A 27,625-nucleotide genomic window follows, 5' to 3' on the forward strand; every position below is an offset into this window, starting at 1 on the left:
TCATGCACAACAGCGATTTATTGACTTGGAATTCATAATTATCATGATTTAAACTTTGAGTATACCAATAATAATACATATAAACAGTTGTAGACAGGGCCATCTGAGAATTTAAAAAGATAATTAATAGGCAGATACTTAAAACAATGAATAACCGATTGTAAAAGTAGCTGAGAGTATCACCGTAATTCAGCATTAGCTGGATCACTGATTATCACATTATAGTTCAGATCAGTGTCTGACACGACTGCAGATTGGTGAGACTTATTTAGGATTCAGTATTTAGATATCTGACAATTTACCCCACAAGATCGCCAGCCTAAGGAATCGAGGAGAGAATAAATTCATCCCGCGCGTGAGAGCAAAACGGGCGATAGTGAATTGGCAGCTCGTTTTCTACTCTGACTGATTTTATTTTCAATTGACTGTTGCTTTTAACGATGAGATGGACCCCTCTGCCCATTTTAGTGGACGGAACAGATCCAGCAACATGAACACAAGAAGGCATGGGGAGTCCCTGGTGTTCCGATGAACATTGATCCAACATTGACCGAGTGTCCCACTGCAGCCCAGACTGAGACCCACCCTGGGCCCTTCCTGTCTGTACATTGACCCAGTGTCCCACTGCAGCCCAGACTGAGCCCCACCCTGGGCTCTTCCTGTCTGTACATTGACCCAGTGCCCCACTGCAGCCCAGACTGAGCCCCACCCTGGGCCCTTCCTGTCTGTACATTGACCCAGTGTCCCACTGCAGCCCAGACTGAGCCCCACCCTGGGCCCTTCCTCTCTGTACATTGACCCAGTGACCCACTCCAGCCCAGACTGAGCCCCACCCTGGACCCTTCCTGTCTGTACATTGACCCAGTGGCCCACTGCAGCCCAGACTGAGCCCCACCCTGGGCCCTTCCTGTCTGTACATTGACCCAGTGTCCCACTGCAGCCCAGACTGAGCCCCACCCTGGGCCCTTCCTCTCTGTACATTGACCCAGTGTCCCACTGCAGCCCAGACTGAGCCCCACCCTGGGCCCTTCCTGTCTGTACATTGACCCAGTGTCCCACTGCAGCCCAGACTGAGCCCCACCCTGGGCCCTTCCTCTCTGTACATTGACCCAGTTTCCCACTGCAACCCAGACTGAGCCCCACCCTGGGCCCTTCCTGTCTGTGCATTGACCCAGTGTCCCACTGCAGCCCAGACTGAGCCCCACCCTGGGCCATTCCTGTCTGTACATTGACCCAGTGTCCCACTGCAGCCCAGACTGAGCCCCACCCTGGGCTCTTCCTCTCTGTACATTGACCCAGTGCCCCACTCCAGCCCAGACTGAACCCCACCCTGGGCCCTTCCTGTCTGTACATTGACCCAGTGTCCCACTGCAGCCCAGACTGAGCCCCACCCTGGGCCCTTCCTGTCTGTGCATTGACCCAGTGTCCCACTGCAGCCCAGACTGAGCCCCACCCTGGGCCCTTCCTGTCTGTACATTGACCCAGTGTCCCACTGCAGCCCAGACTGAGCCCCACCCTGGGCCCTTCCTCTCTGTACATTGACCCAGTGTCCCACTGCAGCCCAGACTGAGCCCCACCCTGGGCCCTTCCTGTCTGTACATTGACCCAGTGTCCCACTGCAGCCCAGACTGAGCCCCACCCTGGGCCCTTCCTGTCTGTACATTGACCCAGTGTCCCACTGCAGCCCAGACTGAGCCCCACCCTGGGCCCTTCCTGTCTGTACATTGACCCAGTGTCCCACTGCAGCCCAGACTGAGCCCCACCCTGGGCCCTTCCTGTCTGTGCATTGACCCAGTGCCCCACTGCAGCCCAGACTGAGCCCCATCCTGGGCCCTTCCTGTCTGTACATTGACCCAGTGCCCCACTGCAGCCCAGACTGAGCCCCATCCTGGGCCCTTCCTGTCTGTACATTGACCCAGTGCCCCACTGCAGCCCAGACTGAGCCCCATCCTGGGCCCTTCCTGTCTGTACATTGACCCAGTGTCCCACTGCAGCCCAGACTGAGCCCCACCCTGGGCCCTTCCTGTCTGTACATTGACCCAGTGTCCCACTGCAGCCCAGACTGAGCCCCACCCTGGGCCCTTCCTGTCTGTACATTGACCCAGTGTCCCACTGCAGCCCAGACTGAGCCCCACCCTGGGCCCTTCCTGTCTGTGCATTGACCCAGTGCCCCACTGCAGCCCAGACTGAGCCCCATCCTGGGCCCTTCCTGTCTGTACATTGACCCAGTGCCCCACTGCAGCCCAGACTGAGCCCCATCCTGGGCCCTTCCTGTCTGTACATTGACCCAGTGTCCCACTGCAGCCCAGACTGAGCCCCACCCTTGGACCATCCTCTCTGTACATTGACCCAGTGCCCCACTGCAGCCCAGACTGAGCCCCACCCTGGGCCCTTCCTGTCTGTACATTGACCCAGTGTCCCACTGCAGCCCAGACTGAGCCCCACCCTGGGCCCTTCCTGTCTGTACATTGACCCAGTGTCCCACTGCAGCCCAGACTGAGCCCCACCCTGGGCCCTTCCTGTCTGTACATTGACACAGTGTCCCACTGCAGCCCAGACTGAGCCCCACCCTGGGCCCTTCCGATCTGTCCATTGACCCAGTGGCCCACTGCAGCCCAGACTGAGCCCCACCCTGGGCCCTTCCTGTCTGTACATTGACCCAGTGTCCCTCTGCAGCCCAGACTGAGCCCCACCCTGGGCCCTTCCTGTCTGTACATTGACCCAGTGTCCCACTGCAGCCCAGACTGAGCCCCACCCTGGGCCCTTCCTGTCTGTACATTGACCCAGTGCCCCACTGCAGCCCAGACTGAGCCCCACCCTGGGCCCTTCCTGTCTGTACATTTACCCAGTGTCCCACTGCAGCCCAGTCTGAGCCCCACCCTGGGCCCTTCCTGTCTGTACATTGAACCAGTGTCCCACTGCAGCCCAGACTGAGCCCCACCCTGGGCCCTTCCTGTCTGTACATTGACCCAGTGTCCCACTGCAGCCCAGACTGAGCCCCACCCTGGGCCCTTCCTGTCTGTACATTGACACAGTGTCCCACTGCAGCCCAGACTGAGCCCCACCCTGGGCCCTTCCTATCTGTCCATTGACCCAGTGGCCCACTGCAGCCCAGACTGAGCCCCACCCTGGGCCCTTCCTGTCTGTACATTGACCCAGTGTCCCACTGCAGCCCAGACTGAGCCCCACCCTGGGCCCTTCCTATCTGTCCATTGACCCAGTGGCCCACTGCAGCCCAGACTGAGCCCCACCCTGGGCCCTTCCTGTCTGTACATTGACCCAGTGTCCCACTGCAGCCCAGACTGAGCCCCACCCTGGGCCCTTCCTGTCTGTACATTGACCCAGTGTCCCACTGCAGCCCAGACTGAGCCACACCCTGGGCCCTTCCTGTCTGTACATTGACCCAGTGTCCCACTGCAGCCCAGACTGAGCCCCACCCTGGGCCCTTCCTGTCTGTACATTGACCCAGTGTCCCACTGCAGCCCAGACTGAGCCCCACCCTGGGCCCTTCCTGTCTGTACATTGACCCAGTGCCCCACTGCAGCCCAGACTGAGCCCCACCCTGGGCCCTTCCTGTCTGTACATTGACCCAGTGTCCCACTGCAGCCCAGACTGAGCCCCACCCTGGGCCCTTCCTGTCTGTACATTGACCCAGTGCCCCATTGGGGACCATCCAGCCCCGGATATCCGGCAGAATCAGCGCTGTGGGACCGGGTGACTGAGTCTCGTGACCCTGTCGCTGGGCCTCTGACGTCACAATGGGAGACGACGCTCGCTCAGCTCGAGCTGGAAACCGTTAAAGGGCCGTTAGGATTTAAACCTGGAGCACGGCCGGTTAAAGGGGAGGGACAGAGAATCGGCCAAAAATGTTCATATCATGAGACCAGGAATGGTTATAAATTGAAATGTTCAAATAATGAGACCAGGAATGGTTATAAATTGAAATGTTCATATTTCCACTCTCAGTCCGGTTCTGGATTCCCGCAGTGACTCCAGGTTTCTCTTTCCGTTTGGACAGAACAGTTTCAATGACAGCCTGAAACAGATTAAAGATTAAACAGGAAAAAAACAGATTGAACAACAGTGTAAATAACAGGGAGACTGGGGTTAATATTTCAATAATAATTACAGACAAATATTACCCATAAAAGGGACTGAATCCCACTGATATTTTATTTATTACATTAAACATTAACACAAACACTCACCCGATCCGCTCCAGACTCTTGCGGGTCAGTATGAGGGAGCGGAGAGCGGGGACAGATCGGTCTGTGAAGGAGTTTGATCCCAGGGACAGATCCGTCAGTGACCGGTTTGTGCTGAGAGCGGAGGAGAGATCCTCGGTACAAGAATCTGTGAGACCGACATCATCCAGACTGGGGATCAGAGAGAGAGAAATAACAGGAATCAGGGTGAATCCTGAGTGTTTATTAATAACACTGATACTGATATTAATAAACACTGTACATTATTAGTAACACTACTACTGATACTAATCATAATGTAGTGTTTATTAATAACACTATTACTGACAATAATAATGTACAGAATTTAATAACGCTATTACTGATACTAATAATGTACAGTGTTTAACACGATTACTAATACTAATAAAGTAGTGCTCATTAATAACACTATTACTGACATTAATAATAATGTACAGTGTTTATTAATAACACTATTACTGGCACCGATAATAAAGTACAGTGTTTATTAAAAACACTATTATTGATACTACTAATAATATACAGCGTCAGACATCCAGTTATTATAAACACAATCTCACACAGTGATACTTACTCCAGTTCCTGTATTTTACAGTCCGGCTTCCTCAGAGCCGCAGACAGTAGTTTCACTCCTGAATCTCCCAGTTTATTATAACTCAGGGTGAGAACCGTCAGTGACAGGTTTGCACTGAGAGCGGAGGAGAGATCCTCGCTACAAGAATCTGTGAGATCATTACCCCATAACCTGGAGATCAGAGAAAGAAATTGGAGATAGACAGAGACGAACAGAGATAACAGGAATCAGAGTAAATTCCCAGTATTTATTTATATTATTATGACTGATACTGACATTCATGTACCATGTTCAGCATCCAATTAATATACACAATCTGGTACTTACCCCAGTTTCTGTATTTTACAGTCCGGGTTCCTCAGAGCCTCAGACAGTAGTTTCACTGCTGAATTTCCCAGTTTATTATTGCTCAGGTCCAGACCCGTAAGTGACCGGTTTGTCGTGAGAGCGGAGGAAAGATCCTTGATACAGGAATTTGTGAGATCGTTATCACATAACCTGCAGATCAGAGTGCGAAAGGAAGAGACAGAGACGATCAGAGATAACAGGAATCAGAGTAAATTCCCAGTATTTATTTGTATTATTATTACTTATACTGACATTAATATACAGTGTCCAGCATCCAGTTATTATAAACACAATCTCACACAGTCTGATACTTACTCCAGTTCATGTATTTTACAGTCCGGGTTCCTCAGAGCCTCAGACAATAGTTTCACTCCTGAATCTCCCAGTTTATTGCTCCCCAGTCTAAACACAAACAGACCGAGAGTGAGAAACAAACTGAATCCAATCCCCGATCTGATACAATTTTTCTCTGATATTACAGGAAACACTGAAAAATCTTTTGGAAATTAATAACCAGATTTCCCTGTCACTGACAATGAATCGCACTCTGTCCGACGCTCCATATATTCAGGGACTGTCAGTAAATGTATTTATTAAATAAACTGCTGTCTGTGTGAAGCCTTTAAATGTCCCTTATTCCGGTCTCATCCCCTGATGATCAGAATTACCCTCCTGGAGGTCAGTGACCGGTCCCGTCATGTTTGGGGAAACTTGTCTCATTTCTGCTGCTTCTTAAATTCCAGATTTTATGGGAATGGGGCGATTTTCCCCGAATTAAATGATAAAGCGGTGATTACCTGTGCTTTATGCAGTATTATATTAATCTGTATAATATCTCGGGGTGAGTTATATTGTGAAACGACGCTAACTGCTGCTGTAAAATCCGTCCCACAGGATTTTATGTCACAAGGAACGTTTATTGTGTTCTGTTACAAGTTTTCAATGTCCCTGCACTCCGAGATTATAGGGGAGGGGAGTCTCTCTGTTTTATCACATTAAACTGGCTCTACATTTAGTTCAGGTGTAACGGGCCTGACAGTTCTTGGGAATTTTCTGAAGTTCCGTCGCCGAACAGAGCCTCTCACAAATGAGGGCAGATTATGGGTAATTCCCGACACTGCCCCTGGTTCACCCAGGAGCCTCCCGCTGTGTGTGGGGCCTCACCGCTGGCCGGTGTGTGTCTGTACTCCTGGGCTCATATCCCACAACCCGTTCGATTGGAACCTTTTTACCGGCAGATTTTAGTTCACAAATCCCACTGAAGTGTTGGCCTGGATTAATGAGCGAGGGGCCTGAATCCACGACCTTCTGACTCAGAGGCACGAGTGCTGCCAGCTGGGTGAAGAGATGGTGGATGTATTGGAGAGTGTGAAGGGCAGTGTCATTGATGAGTTAAGATAACATACCGACGTCCAACGGGGAAAGCTCAGCCCGCCCATTGACGGGTGTGTGCCCGAAAGCTGTGTTTTGCTCTTTGTTACTGAATGATTGGAGTTTCTGCTTCCCTCTCCTGCACACGTTGACAGTCCGGTGTCACCTGCACCCACACCTCGGTAAGAGGGAGGGATGCTCCGACACACAGACTGCTCAGTTAGTGTTGGCCAACGTGGAAGTAATAGTGAGAAGAAATCTCTTCAATGGGCGTATCTCCGACAGTAAGAAAAACAGCAATAAATATTATTTATTGCAATTAAATTATCAGACTCTTTCAGTGACCTGTATTTACTGATCCGATAAAGACTGTAAAATCCCGACTCGTTCACAAGGATCAATTTTAGATTCTTCAGTCCTTAGGGAATTACTAACCGATCCTCTTATCATTTGTCATGTTTGGGTTGAATCTGCTTCTCTCTGGTTTAACAGAACTGTTTGTTTCCCTTTATTATGGAGCAACAATACAATTTGTGCCTATTTTACAATTGGCCGAACAGTTAGAGACAAATAAACAGTTACCTCAACACCTGGCATTTGTGCACTACGGTTCCCAGCCGCTGGAGTCCTTCACACTGGATGGAGCATTTCTGTAGATCGAGGTGTTTTATTGTATCACAGAGTCCAATGACATGAGACAGCACCGCACAGTCAATCGGGGTCAGTCGCAATCCACTAAATGTTAGTGTTTCCATCGATCCCACTGTGACCCGAGCCAGTGTTTTATTTTGAGACTCAAACAGGTAGTGGAATGTGTTCAGGAGGTCCCTTTTCCCAGTTTCACTCTCTGTTTTTCCAATCTCTCTTTCAACCTTCTCCTTCACCCAGTCAATCACTCCGCAGATTTTTTGATGAAGAAATGGACCCAGAAACTCCTCCAGGGGCCGAGCTGAATGTGAGGAGGAGAGACCAACAACAAAACGGAGAAATATCTCAAATCGCCCATCTTCCTTGCTGTGGGCTTCACTGAGGAGTTTCCGGATGTCCCCTGGATCTGGAGTCAGGAATCGTGCGAGTGCAGCTACAAACTCTTGGATGGTGAGGTGCGGGAATGTGTAAACCACACTCTGGGCAGAATCATCTCTCTCCAAAAGTTCCATCATGAACCCAGACAGGAACTGGGAAGGTTGCAGATTGTACTTGATCAAATCTCCATTTCTAAACACAATCTTCTTCTCGGAGACTCCTGTGAAGGCCATTTCACCGATCTTCAGTAACACATCACGGGGGGATTCAATCTCTCGGCCATGGTTTTTCAGAATGTTGTAAATATAGTAGGAATATAGTTGGGTGATGGTCTTGGGAACTCGCTGCTGTTTCCTGTCTCTTTGTGTGAAGAAGGGACCCAGTGACAGACCGAGGATCCAGCAGTAGGAAGGGTTGTAACACATGGTGTACAGGAGCTCGTTCTCCTCCACATGTTTGAAAACAGCTGCTGCCACCACCTGATCTTCAAAATATTTGTTGAAATATTCCTTCCGTTCTTCACCAACAAATCCCAGGATTTCAGCCCAGACACTGATCTCAGCCTTTTCCAATAAATGTAATGCAGTGGGGCGGCTGGTCACGAGCACTGAACATCCTGGGAGCAGCCTGTGCTGTATTAAACTGTACACAATGTCAGACACTTCACACTGGTCTTCAGGATCTGTGCACATGTACTGACTTTCTGTATTTCTCCGTTTGTCAGCAAAATCGATGCTGTCCTTGAATTCATCTAAACCATCGAATATAAACAGTAATCTCTCTGGGTTCTTCCAGAGCTCTCCCAGAATATTCACAAAGTAAGGATACAGATCCAGGATCAGATTTCTCAGGTTTATTCTACAGTTAATAGCGTTCAAATCCCGGAATTTAAAACTGAACAGAAATTGAAAGTGTGGGTATATTTTCCCAGTGGCCCAGTCATAAACAATCTTTTGTACCATTGTTGTTTTTCCAATCCCCGCGACTCCGCTCACTGCTGCTGAACTCCCTGATTTGGATTTTCTCCTGGAAAAACTGCTCTGGAACAATTGATCAGTTCGGATTTTTTCCAGTTCTCTCCGGAGATGTTTCTCTCTCCACTCTTCGTGGTCTCGGCCTCTTGCCAGCAGTTCATGTTCTACAAGTGTCCGATCTCGAACAGTAGAAATGACCGTTAGCTCAGTGTATAGAGTGACCAGCTGGAAAATCTTAACCTTCTCCTTTATTAGGATCGTGTTCACTCTCAGTGTTTCAGTTTGGACCCGGAGTGTTTCCTTGTGTTTCTGTTGAACATCTTCAATTAGAACAGACAGAAAGTGGTTCTTAATGTTAGTTGTATTGACATAAAAAAAACGTTCTCAATATCACTTTACTATTCAGTAAAATGTTCCGAGAGTTAATTCACAGCTTCAATAGAGGTGCGAGCAGGAAATTAATCTCAGTTACTGAAAATCTCGCTTGAAATTGAACAACGGCAGAGACAAGTTTCAAATCCTCACTTGATTGTAATATTTATTGAACATGGAGATTTCTATGAAGGTGATATTTTCCGTCCAATGGTTAATACTGTCAGCCCTGCCCTGTACTACAGAAATCTCATTGCAAATCATCACATCGTCCTGGTTATACGAAAATGGAGGTTCTAATTTTCATTTGGAGAGGCAGGGAATGATTAGGAACAGTCAGCATGGTTTTGTGAGAGGAAAATCATGTCTCACGAATTTGATTGAGTTTTTTGAAGGGGTAACTAAGAAGATAGATGAGGGCTGTGCAGTAGACGTGGTCTACATGGACTTCAGCAAAGCCTTTGACAAGGTACCCCATGGTAGGTTGTTACATAAGTTTAAATCTCACGGGATCCAAGGTGAGGTAGCCAATTGGATACAAGATTGGCTTGAAGACAGAAGACAGAGGGTGGGTGTAGAGGGTTGTTATCAAACTGGAGGCCTGTGACCAGCGGTGTGCCTCAGGGATCGGTGCTGGGTCCGCTTATATTTGTTATTTATATTAATGATTTGGATGAGAATTTAGGAGGCATGGTTAGTAAGTTTGCAGATGACACCAAGATTGGTGGCATTGTGGACAGTGAAGAAGGTTATCTAGGATTGCAACGGGATCTTGATAAATTGGGCCAGTGGACCGATGATTGGCAGATGGAGTTTAATTTAGATAAATGTGAGGTGATGCATTTTGGTAGATCGAATCGGGCCAGGACCTACTCCGTTAATGGTAGGGCGTTGGGGAGAGTTATAGAACAAAGAGATCTAGGAGTACAGGTTCATAGCTCCTTGAAAGTGGAGTCACAGGTGTATAGGATGGTGAAGAAGGCATTCGGCATGCTTGGTTTCATTGGTCAGAACATTGAATACAGGAGTTGGGATGTCTTGTTGAAGTTGTACAAGACATTAGTAAGGCCACACTTGGAAAGCTGTGTACAGTTCTGGTCACCCTATTATAGAAAGGATATTATTAAACTAGAAAGAGTGCAGATCAGATTTACTAGGATGCTACCGGGACTTGATGGTTTGACTTATAGGGAGAGATTAGATAGACTGGGACTTTTTTCCCTGGAGATAAGGAGGTTAAGGGGTGATCTTATTGAAGTCTATAAAATAATGAGGGGCATCGATAAGGTCGATAGTCAAAATCTTTTCCCAAAGGTAGGGGAGTCTATAACGAGGGGGCATAGATTTAAGGTGAGAGGGGAGAGATACAAAAGGATCCAGAGGGGCAATTTTTTCACTCAAAGGGTGGTGAGTGTCTGGAACGAGCTGCCAGAGGCAGTAGTAGAGGCGGGTACAATTTTGTCTTTTCAAAAGCATTTGGACAGTTACATGGGTAAGATGGGTATAGAGGGATATGGGCCAAGTGCAGGCAATTGGGACTAGCTTAGTGGTATAAACTGGGCGACATGGACATGTTGGGCCGAAGGGCCTGTTTCCATGTTGTAACTTCTGTGATTCTATGATTCTGTAATGTATCAATCTATGAAACTCTCAGTGTTGCTGACCTTTTGTGGAAGTGGGAAATACGGTTTTGGGATAGGGACAGAATGTGAATGGACAGAAGTCCCAATATTATTGTATCAGACCTCGGGAAGGTTATCTGGGATATTGTGGGCACTGTGAGAGGGACAGACTGTGAATGGACCGAAGTTCCACTGTTATTGTATCAGACCTGGGGCAGGTTATCTGGGATATTGTGGGCATTGGGAGAGGGACAGATACTGAATGGACAGGAGTTCCACTGTAATTGCATCAGACCTCGGGCAGTTTATCTGGGGTGTTGTTTGCACTGGGAGAGGTACAGACTGAGTAGTTAAATTCTTATTGTTTCAGGACTCGGGTATGTTATCTGAAGTATTACCTGCACTTCTATAGTCACCTGTTGACAGATAAAGGTCACTGCCATTCTGAAGGTACAGAGGGGAATCAGAAAGATGATGTAAGGTATTAGGAATTTAGATCTAGAAAATGGTGAGAGGGTATCATGTGTTTTGTTTGTGCAAGAGACTTCGGTATTGAAATGTTTCAATGTTGCAATATTAGTAAGGATACAAGAACATAAGAAACAGGAGCAGGAGTAGAACATACGGACCCTCGAGCCTGCTGCGCCATTCATTTAGATCATGGCTGATCTACCTCAAATCCACTTTCCCGCCGTATCACATATCCATTGATTCCCTTGGTGTCCAAAAAATATGTCGATCTGATTCTTGAATATACACATCGGAAACAGGAAACAGGCTCAATCAACAAAATAATTAATATCGGAGAAGGGAAGTCAGGGTAATTTTCTCACCCAAAGGGTAAGAGGGTAGTGACCTATTACCAACGAAGGACACTAAAGGGTCAGTGTAAGTGGGGTGACGAGATAATTGAACGTGTTTCTGTGAATACACTGAGAGGAGCGGTAGTTTGAGTCATCTCTCTAACAGGGACAGTCTTATTTGCGCCAAATGACCTTTTCCTGTCCCTCATCATTCTCCTGTTTTATTTTGTCTCGGAAATTGCGAATAATTTTGCAGCAGTTTTGCACCTACATTGAATGTGTTTTTCGAATAGTCCTGTCATATCACCGATTAGAATTAGAATTAGGACTACTGCCCACATCACTCCGTGTAATGTTAGAGTAGTGATCATTCACAGTTCATTTCAACTGTTCTCACAATAATTAAACTCCGTTGTTTCATTTTGGTCTGAATTTCCAACAATGCAGGTTTGGGAAATTACAAATCTGTTTCCATTAGTCATTCCATTGGGTCTAAAAAGACCCTGAGATAAAGGACCATTCTGTGAGTAGAATAAGTTCTATCTTGCACTGCCATCAGTCATTCCATTGGGTCGAAAAAGACCCGAAGTTAAAGGACTATTCTTTGAGTAGAATAAGTTCTCTCTTTCACTGCAAAGAATAGTCTTTTAACTCAAGATCTTTTTAGACCCAATGGAATGACTGATGGCAGTGAAAGAGAGAACTTATTCTGCTCAAAGAATAGTCCTTTAACTCAGGGTCTTTTTGGACTCAATGGAATGAATGATTGAATAGAATAAGTTCTCTCTTTCACTGCCATCAGTCATTATATTGGGTATAAAAAGACCGGTGAGTTAAAGGACTATTCTTTGAGTAGAATAAGTTCTCTCTTTCACTGCCATCAGTCATTCCATTGGGTCTAAAAAGACCCCTGAGTTAAAGGACTATTCTTTGAGTAGAATAAGTTCTCTCTTTCACTGTAATCAGTCATTCCATTGGGTCTAAAAAGACCCTGAGTCAAAGGACTATTCTTTGAGTAGAATATGTTCTCTCTTTCACTGCCATTAGGAAGCCAGCTCAAAACTTCCTAATTCCCCTGAACATTGTCTTTCCCTCACATTTCTCCACGGATTAATGATCTATTGTGTGAACATCTGCGCATCTTCTCAGATCAGACCGAACACTTTGATGTCTCATTCTGTGCTGTGAAATGAAATCATTTTTAATGTTTTGCATTTCTCCACCAATTTCCCGACAGTTGATGGTGGTTCAGATATCTCGGGGAGCAGGTGACCCACAGCATCCGTCTCAAGGCACTGCTCTTTACTTGTGAGTCCAGAATGTCATGGCGGCATTTAGGTATCCTGCCAGGTGTGTATGCGGATTTCACAGTGTATCAGGAACTGCCAGGTGTGTATGGAGATTCATAGTGTCTCAGGATCCTGCCAGGTGTGTATGGGGATTCACAGTGTCTCAGGATCCTGCCAGATGTGTATGGGGATTCACAGTGTATCAGTATCCTGCCAGGTGTGTATGGGGATTCACAGTGTCTCAGGATCCTGCCAGATGTGTATGGGGATTCACAGTGTATCAGTATCCTGCCAGGTGTGTATGGGGATTCACAGTGTATCAGGATCCTGCCAGGTGTGCATGGGGATTCACTGTGTCTCAGGATCCTGCCAGATGTGTATGGGGATTCACAGTGTATCAGTATCCTGCCAGGTGTGTATGGGGATTCACAATGTATCAGGATCCTGCCAGGTGTGTATGGGGATTCACAGTGTATCAGTATCCTGCCAGGTGTGTATGGGGATTCACAGTGTATCAGGATCCTGCCAGGTGTGTATGGGGATTCACAGTGTATCAGGATCCTGCCAGGTGTGCATGGGGATTCACAGTGTATCAGGATCCTGCCAGGTGTGCATGGGGATTTCAAAAGTGACAACGATCAGCAGCTGGATAAAGTGAAATAATGCAACCTCCACATATTTATGGATAATTCAGAAATCTTATGATCTGTAATTTGAATCTATTCAGAATAGTTGAGTATTAATGACAAATCTGAACGAGCTTAATTTCCATTTCCCAGCCCTTGAATTTCTGATTCCCAGATTGTGACAATCTCTAATAAATGACAACAGTCAAACATTCTTATTCTCAGAAGTGAAATAAACAGTTTGAAATCCCTATTTCACCATTTACCTTTCAGGTGATTGGGTATTTCACATAAACCTCGTCCGATGTTCATATAATCAAATGGATCAGGACCTGTTTAAATCAATGAGCTTTCATGAAATCTGATCTGTGTAATATTATAGTAAATTCTGTAGTGTTTCAATCTGAAATTGAATTCAGTGTGTGATTTTACCGTACCAATTTCCTGCATCTCTTTAAGTATTTTGTCCAACTTTGGTACCGCATGGTGCATTTTCACAAAGGATTCCCACATCACCCTTCGGGCCCGAGAGCCTTTCTCCATCACCAGATTTAGGAGAAGTTTGGAACTGTCCGCCCTGTTTCCCTTCTCCACAAGTTCAACGACTTTCTGTAAAGAATAATAATTAATATATTGGTCCCTCCTTTTCCCAGTCCCACAAAAACTGTTTCCATTTTGTTTTCAGACAACAGAAGAGTTATTCCCGAACCGTTCCCCTGCCCTTTATACAGATACTGATCGATCCGCTGGGTATTTTCACCTTTTCCTATCATTGTTTCAGATTCACTGTATTTTCAGTTTGATCCATTTCTTTCCTATTTGCCCTGTTTCTGTTCACTCACATTCTATAATTCAAAGATCTGATATCATTTTAGTTCTGTGATATTTAAATAATCCAAACTTATTCTGTGTCCCTCCCACTTACCCGATGTTCCTGTCCACTGAAATGCCTCTCGTACGTTAACAACGAGCTGACTCCGTCCACCCCTTCTTCAATCGCCTGTTCTAGTCTGTCCCGGTAGAATTGCGTCAACTGGAACAGTTGGTAATGGTCGCACTTTGTCAGGAACTCAGTGATTGCAGTGTTCGGATCTGTGAACAAAAATGGAGAAAACTAAACACATTATCGACTTTCTATCCGGGCGGCTACATTTCCTCTTACACCAAACGGATGAAGCGTCCTGTGAGTCACATTATGGAATACCTTCTGAAAACCCATATACACCAACTGTGCTACATCCCATCGACCTGTATGGTCACCTCTCAACAAAGCTGTATTAAATTTGTCAAATACGGCTTGTCTGCAGCGAATAAGTTCCATCCTCCCCTCATCATCCCCTGTATCTCTAAATATTCACTAATTCGACCTAGAATTACAGATTCGAGGAGTTTGCCCACTACTGACTGAGACTAATTGGTCTCCACTTACCCGTTGACCCTCTCTCCCTATTTTAACAGAGACATTACTTGGGCTCCTTCAGTCCACTTGGATATTTTTAATAACAAACGAGGATTGAGAAATTATGGTCAGAGTCCCTCCTCTCTAACTTCCTTTAACAGCCTCGGGTGTGTTATCTCTGGGCCCAGTGATTTATCCACCTCGGCGATGTTTCTCATATCCAAATCCTTCTCTAACTATGGTCCCACATCCTCCTCCAGTGCACCAACATTTTCACTGCCTCCATCATTTTTAGAAATTGAAGGAAATAATTTTTATCTCCCCAAACCTTCATCCTCAACTAGTTTCCCCCACTTCCCCCTCTATCTAACCTCCACTGATTGCTGGCCTGCAAAACCCACCGAGAATTGTGCTATTTCCCTTCCTATTACTTAACTGTGTACATATGGATTCTATCTTATCACAGCTCCCTGGAACAGCCTTATTTTCTACACCTCTCCTCCTCTCCATCCCTCTGTTCTCCTTTAAGAATCTCCTTAAAACCTACCTCTTTGACCAAGCTTTTGGTCTCCCGTCCTCATATCTCCTTATTTGACTCAGTGACAAATTTTGTTTGATAATCGCTCCTGTTACACACACTGCGTCGTTTTACCAAATTGAATTTGCGACATAAATGCAATTTGTTATTGTTCCAGCTCTGTCATTGAACCTTTATTAATACTGGCGACCAGAGGTATTTTTCTCTCCCGACAAAATGTTATAACCAGGAGCATTTCGCTCTGAGCCCTGTGTAAACTTAGGCCCTGTCTTACAGATACCAGATCACATCTGTCATGTTTCTGATTTTCCGAATGTGTTTGGAATGATTTTTCGATTCACAGACATAATAAACAATCCAAACTCCGAATTTTGAAATATTGACCCATTCTCGTTTCTTGTTTTTTTAAATACCAAGTGACTTTCTCTCTCAATATTTCAAAATCTCCTTCCTTTTTAACTACTAATAACTTTTCACTATTTCATAAATCTTCTGTTCTGTTACAACAGTTCTATTAATTCCACTCTCTTGTCTCAGATCCGGATATTTCCCACCCTCCAGTCATATCAGCTGAAACCCTCCCAATGCACCATTCACCCAGTCTGTAAAACCATTGTTCCTCGGTTCAGACCGTGACCGTCACTTCCCTTCTCCCTGAACTCACTCGAGTCCCCAAGACCGTGAACCCTTCCCTCCTGCTCCATTCACCCAGTCTGTAAAACCATTGTTGGTCGGTTCAGACCGTCACCGTTCCTTCCCTTCTCCCTGAACTCACTCTACTCCCCGAGACCATGAACCCTTCCCTCCTGCTCCAGCCCTGCAGTCACAAATTGACCTGCCTCATATTTCACTCAATCAGCGGCCCAGTGCAAAACTATCCGGAGATCACCACCTGGAGGCGTAGTTTTTTTAATCTACTGCCTTAATATTCCCTCTATAAATGTGTATCTATCAGTTTTATTGGTCCCGACCACGACTACTCACTGCTCTCCTTTCGTTCCCAGAGATGGCCCCATACGTTCGAGGTTGTTCTTCACTTTGACACCAGGAAGGTAACTTACCATTCGGGACCTGCTCAGGACTGCAGAAGAGTCTCTCCATTCCCCTGACTATAGAGTCTCCCACCACTATCGCTCTCCTATTCCTGTGTCCCACCTGCCTCTCACCGCCGCCCCTCTCCGGGTGTCCCCCTGCTCCCTAGTCTCACATTGTTACTCATGAAGACCATCCTCTGAGTCACTGTCTCTATCCACCTTATAGTCGCTAACCCCTATTATTAAGGAGGTTCAAGCAGGGCACGTAGAAAATTTCAATGCAATCAGGCAACGTTAACACGGTTTTGTGAAAGGGAAATCGAGTTTGACGAATTTATTAGAGTTCTTTGAGGAAGTAACAAGCAACATAGATGACGGGAATCCTGTGGACGTGGTGTACTTGGATTTCCAGATGGCTTTTGACAAGGTGCCACATTAAATGCTACAACACAAAATAAGAGCTCATGGTGCGGGGGGTAACATATTAGCATGGATAAAGCATTGGTCAGCTAAAAGGAAACAGAGAGGAGGCATAAATGGGTCATTTTCAGGTTGGCGAGATGCAACGAGTGGAGTGCCACAGGGATCAGTGCATGGGCCTTAACTATTTAAAATCTATATCAATGACTTGGATGAAGCGACCGAATGTATGGTTGCTAAATTTGTTGATGTCACAAACAATAGGTAGGAAAGTAAGTTGTGAAGAGGACATAAGGAGTCTGCAAAGGGATACAGATAGGTTAAGTGAGTGGGCAAAAATTTGGCAGATGGAGTATAATGTGGGAAAATGTGAACTTGTCCACTTTGGCAAGAGGAATAGAAAAGCAGTATGTTATGTACATGGAGAGAGATTGCAGAAGTCTGAGGTACAGAGGGATCTGGATGTTCCAGTACATGAATCACAAAAAGTTAGTAGGCAGGTACAGCAATTGGTTAGGAAGGCAAATGGAATATCGTCATTTATTGCAAGGGGAATGGGATATAAAAGTAGAGATGTTTTGCTCCAGTTGGACAGGGCATTGGTGAGACCACAACTGGAGTACTGTGTGCAGTTTTGGTCGCCTTATTGAAGAAAGGACATAATTGCTTTGGAGGCGGTTCAGAGAAGGTTCACTCAACTGATTCCTGGGATGAGGGTATTATGTTGTGAGTAAAAGTTGGACAAGTTGGGCCTGTATACAGTGGAGTTTAGAAGAATGAGAGGTGATCTTTTTGAAACATAGCGGATCCTGAGGGGACCAGAAGGGGGAGAAGTTGAGGGGATGTTTGACCTTGTGGGAGAGACGAGAACTAGGGACCACAGTTTAAAATAAGGAATCGCCCATTTAAGACGGAGATGATGACAATTTTTTTTCTCTCAGAGGGTCGTGAGTCCGTGGAACTCGCTTCATAAGAACATAAGAACATAAGAAATAGGAGCAGGAGTAGGCCAATCGGCCCCTCGAGCCTCCTCCGCCATTCAATAAGATCATGGCTGATCTGATCCTAATCTCAAATTTAAATTCATGTCCAATTTCCTGCCCGCTCCCTGTAACCCCAAATTCCCTTTACTTCTAGGAAACTGTCTATTTCTGTTTTAAATTTATTTAATGATGTAGCTTCCACAGCTTCCTTGGGCAGCAAATTCCACAGACCTACCACCCTCTGAGTGAAGAAGTTTCCCCTCATCTCAATTTTGAAAGAGCAGCCCCTTATTCTAAGGTTATGCCCCCTAGTTCTAGTTTCACCCATCCTTGGGAACATCATAACCGCATCCACCCGATCAAGCCCCTTCACAATCTTATATGTTTCAATAAGATCGCCTCTCATTCTTCTGAACTCCAATGAGCAGAGGCCCAATCTACTCAACCTTTCCTCATATGTCCACCTACTCATCCCCGGGATTAACCTAGTGAACCTTCTATGTACTGCCTCGAGAGCAACTATGTCTTTCCTTAAGTATGGACAGTAAAACAATATGCAGTATTCCAGGTGCAGTCTCACCAATACCTTATTTCACTGCAGCAATACCTCCCTGTTTTTATATTCTATCCCCCTAGCAATAAAAGTCAACATTCCGTTGGCCTTCTTGATCACCTGCTGCACCTGCATACTAACTTTTTGATTTTCTTGCACTAGGACCCCCAGATCCCTTTGTACTGCAGTACTTTCCAGTTTCTCGCCATTAAGATAATAACTTGCTCTCTGATTTTTACTGCCAAAGTGCATAATCTCACATTTTCCAATATTGTATTGCATCTGCCAAATCTCCGCCCACTCACCCAGCCTGTCTATATCCCCTTGTAGGTTTTTATGTCCTCCTCACTCTCTACTTTCCCTCCCATCTTTGTATCATCTGCAAACTTTGATATGTTACACTCGGTCCCCTCCGCCAAATCATTAATATAGATTGTAAAGAGTTGGGGACCCAGCACCAACCCCTGTGGAACACTACTGGCTACTGGTTGCCAGTCCGAGAATGAACCATTTATCCCAACTCTCTGCTTCCTGTTAGATAACCAATCCTCTACCCATGCCAGAATATTACCCCCAATCCAGTGATTCTTTATCTTGAGCAATAATCTTTTATGTGGCATCTTGTCGAATGCCTTCTGGAAGTCTAAATACACTACGTCCACTGGTTGCCCTTTATCCACCCTGTACGTTATGTCCTCAAAGAACTCAAGCAAATTTGTCAGACATGACTTCCCCTTCATAAAGCCATGCTGACTTTGTACTATTAAATTATTTTTATCCAGAGAGCGGTGGAGGCAGGGTTGGCGAATATTTTTAAGGCTGAGTTCGACAGTTTTCTGATTAACAAGCGAGTCAAAGTTTAGAGCAGGTAGACGGGAAAGTCGGTTTGAGGTCACAATCAGATCAGCAATGATCTTATCAAATGGCAGAGCAGTGTCGATGGGCCGAATGGCCTTCTCCTGCTCTTAATTCATATGTTCGCATGTTCGTATGTAACACCAGGTATCTATTGGACAGTTCCAGTACTCAGGAGATCCGTCCAGCTGTTCCTGCAATGTCCTTCTAGATGGTCACTCACTTCCCTCTAGCTACTCCGTGTCTGTGCTGTTACCTCTTCCTGTGTGAGCTGCAGATTCCTGCTCGTAATCTGAACCCTTTGTCAGGACAGAAATAATATTTCAAAGAATTTTCTGAACCTACCTGTTTCCATTCTCATTCTTGTTGAAGATGTTGGATCTTCTCCCCTGTTTGAACCATCAGCAATTGTGGTGACAGACGTTCCCAGATTCTGTTGCTCTGTAATAAATATAATATTAATAGGAGGGTTAGACAGAAATATTAAAATGTGCAGGAGAACGTTGCCTTGTTAAACATGATATCAAGTCCTTCCTCCCCCATCAGTACAACAGCTGTTAGCTCTGGGCTCGAGCATTTGCCAAGTGTTATGATCAACACTCCACATCAGAAGTGACACAGACAGCTGCCCAGTGAAATCCAGTGAGTCCCACTAATCTCCACAACCCAGTTCCAGACGGGCTCCTGTCGGCAGAGATTCTGCAATGGGAGGGCCGATTGGTAAGATTAACTCACAGTACATGCCAGCAATAACTTTATTCCTGAGGTAGTGAATATTCTGGAAGGAAATCTGGATGAATTGATGAATTCAATGACCCTTCACTCGGTTTTAGACAGTCTGGGGCAATTGGATTATTTTTACTCACAGATTTACATGAAATATTTTGGATTTGTTGAATTTTGATTTTAATTTCAGGTATCTTTATGATACCAAGCACATATACAATATATAACTGGGTGTGATTCGTCTGGTCTCTATCGGCAGTGACAGTGTCCGTGTGTTCATGGAGAAGTGTCCTGGTTGATGCCTCTATTAGAATGTAATTACCACATTCCTCACGGTGTCAGCAAAATTATTACTGAGCACTGAAGGAGGTGAGGAGATTTACCACTGTTCTACTATTAACACTAATGAGAACTGTAGGAGGTGAGGAGAATTTCCCACTGTTCTAATATTAACATGAATGGGCACTGTAGGAGGTGAGGAGATTTACCACTGTTCTAATATTAACACTAATGAGCACTGTAGGAGGTGAGGAGATTTACCACTGTTCTAATATTAACACTAATGAGCACTGTAGGAGATGAGGAGATTTACCACTGTTCTAATATTAACACTAATGAGCACTGCAGGAGGTGAGGAGATTTAGCACTGTTCTAAAATTAACACTAATGAGGACGGATGGAGGTGAGGAGATTTACCTCTGTTCGAATATTAACACTAATGAGTACTGTAGGAGGAAAGATGATTTACCACTGTTCCAATATTATCACTAATGAGCACTGTAGAAGGTGAGGAGATTTACCACTGTTCTAATATTAACAGTAATGAGCACTGTAGGAGGTGAGGAGATTTACTACTTTTCTATTATTAACAGTAATGAGCACTGTAGGAGGTGAGGAGATTTACTACTGTTCTAATATTAACACTAATGAGAACTGTAGGAGGTGAGGAGATTTACCACTGTTCTAATATTAACACTGATGAACACTCTTGGATGTGAGGAGATTTACCACTGTTGCAATATTAACGCTAATGGGCACAGTAGGAGGAGAGGAGATTTCCCACTGTCACAAAATTAAAACTAATGAGCAGTGTTGGTGGTGAGCAGATTTACCACTGTTCGAATATTAACACTAATGAGCACTGTAGGAGGTGAGGAGATTTACCACTATTCTAATATTAACACTAATGAGCCCTGTATGAGGTGAGGAGATTTACCACTGTTCTAATATTAACAGTAATGAACACTGTAGGAGGTGAGGAGATTTACCACTGTTCTAATATTAAAACTAATGAGCCCTGTAGATGGTGAGGAGATTTACCACTATCCTAATATTAACACTGATGAGCACTGTCGGAGGTGAGGTGATTTCCCACTATTCTAATATTAACACTAATGTATAACTTGTGAATGTCTAACTTTAAACATTCAGGTTTTGCACAGTATTTATTTACAGAATGTCGTCAGGGAATTTACAATCTCAATAAACACCATAAATATTCAAGTGGTAGATTTGACTGCTGTTATCCAATCACGTGTGTGTCTCGCTGTGGTGCGTGTGTCTCACGAACGTGCGTCCAATCGAACTATCAGTTCGTGTCCTTTCCTTTCCCCACTGTGGAAATGTAAAAGTGAATAAGTTACGGATCAGTAATTTCTCCAAACTGTAGTTGAAGTTATTCTCCGGCATTAATTTATAACCACGTTTGGGACTTTGTAAAATTGAGTTACCGCTGTTTCCCTCACAATGACACTCATATAATAAACACACAACAGCAACAACTTGCATTGCCACAGAGCCTTTAACATTGAAAAAAAAGATCCCAAGGCGTTTCACAGAAGCCGAATCAGACAGAAAATGGTCAAAATTCTGGTAAAAGAAATGGGTTTTAGGATGGTCTTTATTCTGACACAACCCACAAAATAATCAAATGGAAGAAATTTTACAAATCTTTATTTTAAAAATGAGATTTAAACATCATTTTATCACCAATTCATATTTACAGGAGCAGTGTTTATCTGAGTCAATGGGACTTTCTCTTACCTTTCTCCCCAGTCGATCTATGGAAGCTCTTTGAATCGGAAGTGTTCTCTCTGGTTGCTGCTCTCACAATCCTGTGCTGATTCACCTGCTTTTGTTCCTCAGTCTACAATCCCTGTTTACTTCCAGCTGTGGACTTTTCTCAATCACTCCGTCATTCACCGGGCGATCTAATTATGACAGGGCAGAAAATGAGTCCAATATTGACGATGTGAACTGGAATGTAATCTACATTTTTCCTCCAATGTTTAATTGGAACAAAAGTAATTTAAACTTAAACAATTAAAAAACTACAAATATTTGATTGAATAAACACAATGTTTGATTAGCTCTGTTCTCACATTCCATGTCTCTTTACCACCCCGACCCCAATATGTGATCGTTTCATTCTCCTGCCCCAGTTAGAGACAATTCCTTCTCCACGCCCCGCCCCTGTTTTTAGAATCACGTTTGTTATTTTTGAATCAGTGACCATTCCTTTATATTTTCTGGCTGAACTCCATCCAGGGGCGAGACCCCCAGTTTCCAAGTGTATTTTAGTGGCATCATCGACAAACAGGGAGAGTTGATGGGGCAATATCCTCAGGGATATGGTTCTACCCACAGAAGGCATCTGTGCTGCCACAACACCGTGACTGGGAAGTGTGACTATTGTAGTGAGTTCACTTCACTGAATATTTACAAAACACAACATAACATGGGACTGATTTATCACAAAAAGAAGAGATTTCCCTTGCTGTGAGTGTTACTGTTTCGTGTGGACACTCCGATGAGTATAAGTCCTATTAACAACTGTGGACCGGGTTTCTGACCGTCTTGAATTGACAGTTCCTGACTCAGAGGCTGGATGTGTCTCCAGTTAGCTGCAAATTCAAAAGTTCTGGCATGTGGGGATTGGAACGTTTGTAACTACAAGTGAGACATTTTAATTAGAATATTTAACCATCAAATAGATATTAACTGTAATAACAACACCTCAGTGTGGGAATGTGGTGGGAAATTTGACCATATTTAAGAGAACAAGAGAAAATAGAAGCTCTCAGCAATTAACTTGTTTCTATTTTGCTATAAATAGTCATTGATGTACACAACTGGACGATAGATTATAACTCATTCTCATGCCTGTAATAAAATATCTCTGATTAGATAAAATCAGGATCAGTAACTGAATGATTTGAAGTAGAATGTGTGAACAAATATGGCCCACTCTTGGTTTTAGGATAAATCAAATCACTATCCCCAAAAATATCAGTAGTTGAATGGGGAATTGGTGTTGAAAGATTTATCGGGGCCACTGTCCAATCACAATGGATATGATCGAAGGACTCACACTTTACGTGGGGGGGGGGGGGGGCACGGTGTCACCAAACGATGACATTGTACCGTGTCTGATGCAACGGGGTGGGGAGGGCACTTTGTCACCACAGGATGGCAGTGTACCGTATATGGCACAAGGGAGCTGGGAGGGCACCGTGTCACCACAGGATGGCAATTTACCGTTCCTTACACAAGGGGCTGGGCAGGCACTCGAGGCTACCGACCACAAAAGATGGCAATGTACCATATGAGATAGAGAGGAGGCGTGCGTATATCAGTCAGTGATTCTTTGTGTGTTTGATAGCGAGAGATAGGGGAAGTGAATGTGTGTCTATATCAGTGAGTGAATCTCAATGTTTGTGTGTACATGAGAGAGAGGGAGAGTGAAACAGATTTTATCAGTGGGCAACTGAGGATTGTGCGAGTATGAGAGAGAGACAATGGATGCCTCTGTCTAACTGTGAGACTCTGAATGTGTGTTTATGTGAGGGGGCCAGATACATAGTGCATCAGTGAACAACTGAGTGGGTGTGTGTGTGAGAGAGAGAGACAGAGAGAGAAAGAGAGGGAGAGAGAGAGAGAGAGGATGTGTCTGTATATCTGAGTGACTCTGAGCAGGTGTGTGTCTAAGTGACGGAGGGAGACACATTGTGTATCAGTGAGGGACTGACTGAGTGTTTGTGTATGTCAGAGGCAGAGAGAGAGAGAGAGAAAATAGCTCTGCATATCTGAATGACTCTGAGTGAGTGTGTGTGTGAGAGAGGGAGACAGAGGATGCCTCTGTATATAAGTGAGTGACTGACTGTGTGTATTTTCTGTTGGGGGAGAAGCGGCAGGATGATGAAATATAACCTTTAACTATCAACCACTTCTAAGATCTTACACAGACCGGTATTTAACAAGTTAAATTGCCAGAAGACACGTGTCCATATCAAACGTTCAATCAGACACAGCAAGGGCAGACGACATGCAAAGTGCAAAAACCTCTTGCTCTTATAGATTAAAAGTTGGAGGAAGTGAGTTCCCACAAACGGAAACCGTTCGCCTCTGTCTCTGCAAGTTTCAGCATTTTGCTGTTACTTTGTGTCACTCAGGGGCAGACATTTTGAGACTCACTCAGTACCCCCTTCAGTTAGATTTTTTTAGCAGAGGTTTATTCAATCCCATTAGTTCTGATTAAAGTAGCTCTGGGTTTCAATTCGACCCGAACATCCACCTGAGAATAATGGGGTCACCCGCATTTGGTGTTGATTAATTCTCTGCATTCGGTTTTATCGTTAATTCTGATCACCATCTGGTTTCCACCCAGAACCGTGTGTGTGACGAGATCTGCACTTAATGTAGAAATGTGTTTCCTTCTATATCATCCCCCACTCTCAGACATTCTCAGTCACTCACCCAATTCGTCCTTTGAAAAGACTGAAGCGACATGTGATCTGGTCCGCACGGGTCCTGTCGCCAGTCAGGACTTGATACCTAAGGATTAGGCTGATCTCCCCGCCATGTTCTCCCTGTCCCCAGTGAAGACTCTGGTACTCGTGGATTCGGTTGATCTCCCCGCCTTGCTCTTCCTGTCCCCAGTGAAGACTCTGATACTCTGGGATTCAGCTGATCTCCCCGCCTTGCTCTTCCTGTCCCCAGTCAGGACCCTGGTACTCGTGGATTCGGCTGATCTCCCCGCCTTGCTCTCCCTGTCCCCGATCAGGACTCTGCTACTCGGGGATTCGGCTGATCTCCCCGCCTTGCTCTCTCTGTCCCCAGTGAAGACTCTGGTACTCGGGGATTCGCCTGATCTCCCCGCCTTGCTCTCACTGTCCCCAGTCAGGACTCTGATACTCGGGGATTCGGCTGATCTCCCCGCCTTGCTCTCTGCTCGACACAATTTGGGTGGAGCGCTCCAGGAAGTGTCAGCGCACACCAATATCGCTGTCACCTCTTCCGCTAAATGTTACTGACATATAAAGTTCGTGTGGGGCATAACCCGAAACCTCGCGTTGCCTTTACTCTTCCTACCAGCTAATTCACGTGGGTTTGATGTGAGTTAAGTTTCGTATTAAGTGCTCAAATGATGTAAGTGCTTCGATTAAAAATCCCCCCATTGATTTGAATCAAACAAAACAGAAGGAGACCATTCGGCCCCTGGTGTCTGTGTTGGTTCTTTGAAAGAGCTATCCATTTAATCACACTCCCCTGCACTTTCCCAATGGTCCTGCAACCTTTCTCCTTTCTCCTTTACAAGTATTGATCCAATTCCTTTTTGAAAGTTCACCATGAGCGACTGGACAGACAGACCATCCGTTATACACAGAGATATTGGGGTAGATTTTAAACACGAATCTGCTTCCACCTCCCTTTCAGGCATTGGGTTCCAGATCAGAACAATTCGCTGCGTGAAGATTATTCGACTCATCTCTCCCCTCCCCCGCTGGATTTTTCCAATTCTCATCAATCTGCGTCCTCTGGTTACCGACCCTCCTGCCAGTGGAAACGGTTTCCCCCGATCCACCCGATCAAAACTCCTCGATTAAATCTGCGACAAGTAGAGCAACCCAAGCTTTGAAGTCCCTGGGCCAGACGCAGAAAATTGCAGGATATTCGCTGGAAGTTAATTTTATTGAAGTCAATCGAAGCAGCTCAGTGATGTGAGAATTCTGAGCAGTCAGTAATTCACATTAAAACACGGAAACAAATTGTACAGATTAAAGTAAGGGGCTCTCTGTCATTCTCTCTATCCCCCCTTCCCACGCCCATCACTGATTAAAGTAAGGGCCTCCCTGTCATACTATCCCTCCCCCCTTCCCCCGCCCATCACTGATTAAAGTAAGGGGCTCTCTGTCTTTCTCTCTCTCCCGTCTTCCCCCGCCCATCACTGATTAATATAAGGGCCTCCCTGTCATTCTATCACTCCCCCCTTCCCCCGCCCATCACTGATTAAATTAAGGGGCTCTCTGTCATTCTCCCTCTACCCACCTCCTCCCATCCATCACTGATTAAAGTAAGTGGCTCTCTGTCATTCTCCCTCTCCCCCTCCCCCCGCCCATCACTGATTAAAGTAAGAGTCTCTCTGTCATTTCACCTCTCCCGCTTCCCCGACCATCACTGATTAAAGTAAGGGGCTCTCTGTCATTCTATCTGTCTCCCCTCACCCCGCCCATCACTGATTAAATTATGGGACTATCTGTCATCGTCCCTCTCCCCCTCCCCCCGCCCATCACTGATTATATAACGGGCTCTCTGTCATTTTCCCTCTCCCCCTCCCCCCGCCCATCACTGATTAAAGTAAGGAGCTCTCTGTCATTATCTCTCTCCACCTCCCCCCGCCCATCACTGATTATAGCAAGGGGCTCTCTGTCATCCTCCATCAACCCCTCCCCCCGCCATCACTGATTGAAGTAAGGGGCTTTATGTCATTTTCCCTCTCCCCCTCCCCCGCCCATCACTGACGAAAGTAAGGGGCTCTCTGTCATCCTCCCTCAACCCCTCCCCCCGCTCATCACCGATTAAATTAAGGGGCTCTCTGTCATTCTCCCTCTTCTCCCTCTCCCACCCATCAATGATTAAATTAAGGGGCTCTCTGTCATTCTCCCTCTCCCCCCTCACCCGTCCATCAATGAATTATATAAGTTGCTCTCTGTCATTCTCCCTCTAACCCCTCCCCGAAACATCACTGATTAAAGTAAGGTGCTTTCTTTCATTCTCCCTCTAACCCCGCCCATCACTGTTTATCGTAAGGGGCTCCCTGTCCTTCCCCCTCGCCCACCTCAACCTGCCCATCACTGAATAAAGTAACGGGCTCTCTGTCATTTCACCTCTGCCGCTCCCCCCGCCCATCACTGAATAAAGAAAGGGGCTCTTTGTATTTCGCCCTCTCCCCTCCTCCACTCATCACTGATTAAAGTAAGGGGATCTCTGTCATTCTCACTCTCCCCCTCCCTCCACCCATCACTGATTTCGGGAAGGGGCTCTGTGTCATTCTCCCTCTCCGCCTCCCCCGCCCATCATTGATTAAAGTAAGGGGCTCTCTCTCATTCTCCCTCTTCCCCTCCCCCTCCCATCATTGATTAAAGTAAGGGGCTCTCTCTCATTCTCCCTCTCCCGCTCCCCCCGCCCATCATTGATTAAAGTAAAGGGCTCCCTCTCATTCTGCCTCTCTCCCCCTACCCCTGACTATCACTGATCAAAGTATGAGGCTCTCTGTCATATTACCTCTCCCCCTTCCCCCGCCCATCACTGAATAAATTTAAGGGCTCTCTGTCATTCTAAGTCTCACCCCTCCCCCCACCCATCACTGATTGAAGTAAGAGGCTCTATGTCATTTTCCCTCTACCCCCACCCACCGACCATCACTGTTTGAATAAGGGGGTGTCTGTCATTCTCCCTCACACTCACCCCCCGCCCATCACTGATTAAAGTAAGGGGCTCTCTGTCATCCTCCCTCACCCCCTCCACCACCCAACACTGATTAATATAAGGTGCTCTCTCTCATTCTCCCTCTCCCCCTCCCCCCGCCCATCATTGATTAAAGTAAG

General features: G+C 45.7%; 1 protein-coding gene across 4 annotated transcripts; it reads right to left on the reverse strand.

The window, feature by feature from the left end:
• Window positions 1-25,383, reverse strand: LOC137309632 (NACHT, LRR and PYD domains-containing protein 3-like). Of its 4 annotated transcripts, XM_067977728.1 has the most exons (12): window positions 24,495-25,379; window positions 21,783-21,949; window positions 19,359-19,454; window positions 14,157-14,323; window positions 13,669-13,840; window positions 13,498-13,563; window positions 7,102-8,839; window positions 5,464-5,550; window positions 5,128-5,298; window positions 4,801-4,971; window positions 4,209-4,376; window positions 1-4,036 (listed from the first exon to the last, which is right to left on the reverse strand). In XM_067977728.1, exons 3-12 carry the CDS (start codon window positions 19,372-19,374, stop codon window positions 3,949-3,951), a joined length of 2,844 nt encoding a protein of 947 aa, XP_067833829.1. In that variant the 5' UTR covers window positions 19,375-19,454; window positions 21,783-21,949; window positions 24,495-25,379; the 3' UTR covers window positions 1-3,948. The 4 variants fall into 4 exon arrangements, with proteins under 4 accessions (XP_067833829.1, XP_067833832.1, XP_067833833.1 ...); XM_067977731.1 differs by lacking the exon at window positions 5,464-5,550 and having other exon boundaries at window positions 24,495-25,383; XM_067977732.1 differs by lacking the exon at window positions 4,209-4,376.
• Window positions 25,384-27,625: the final 2,242 nt, after the last annotated feature.

This window comes from Heptranchias perlo, unplaced genomic scaffold (assembly GCF_035084215.1).
Source record: "Heptranchias perlo isolate sHepPer1 unplaced genomic scaffold, sHepPer1.hap1 HAP1_SCAFFOLD_173, whole genome shotgun sequence".
In the NCBI taxonomy this organism is placed as follows: domain Eukaryota; kingdom Metazoa; phylum Chordata; class Chondrichthyes; order Hexanchiformes; family Hexanchidae; genus Heptranchias; species Heptranchias perlo.

Excerpts from the sequence above, each read along its gene's own strand:
- LOC137309632 (XM_067977728.1), bottom strand. Across the intron at positions 5,551-7,101 it reads CACAAATGCCAGGTGTTGAG|ACTGGGGAGCAATAAACTGG; the intron begins GTAACTGTTTAT and ends GTTTGTGTTTAG. Across the intron at positions 4,972-5,127 it reads TGTAAAATACAGAAACTGGG|GTTATGGGGTAATGATCTCA; the intron begins GTAAGTACCAGA and ends TCTGATCTCCAG.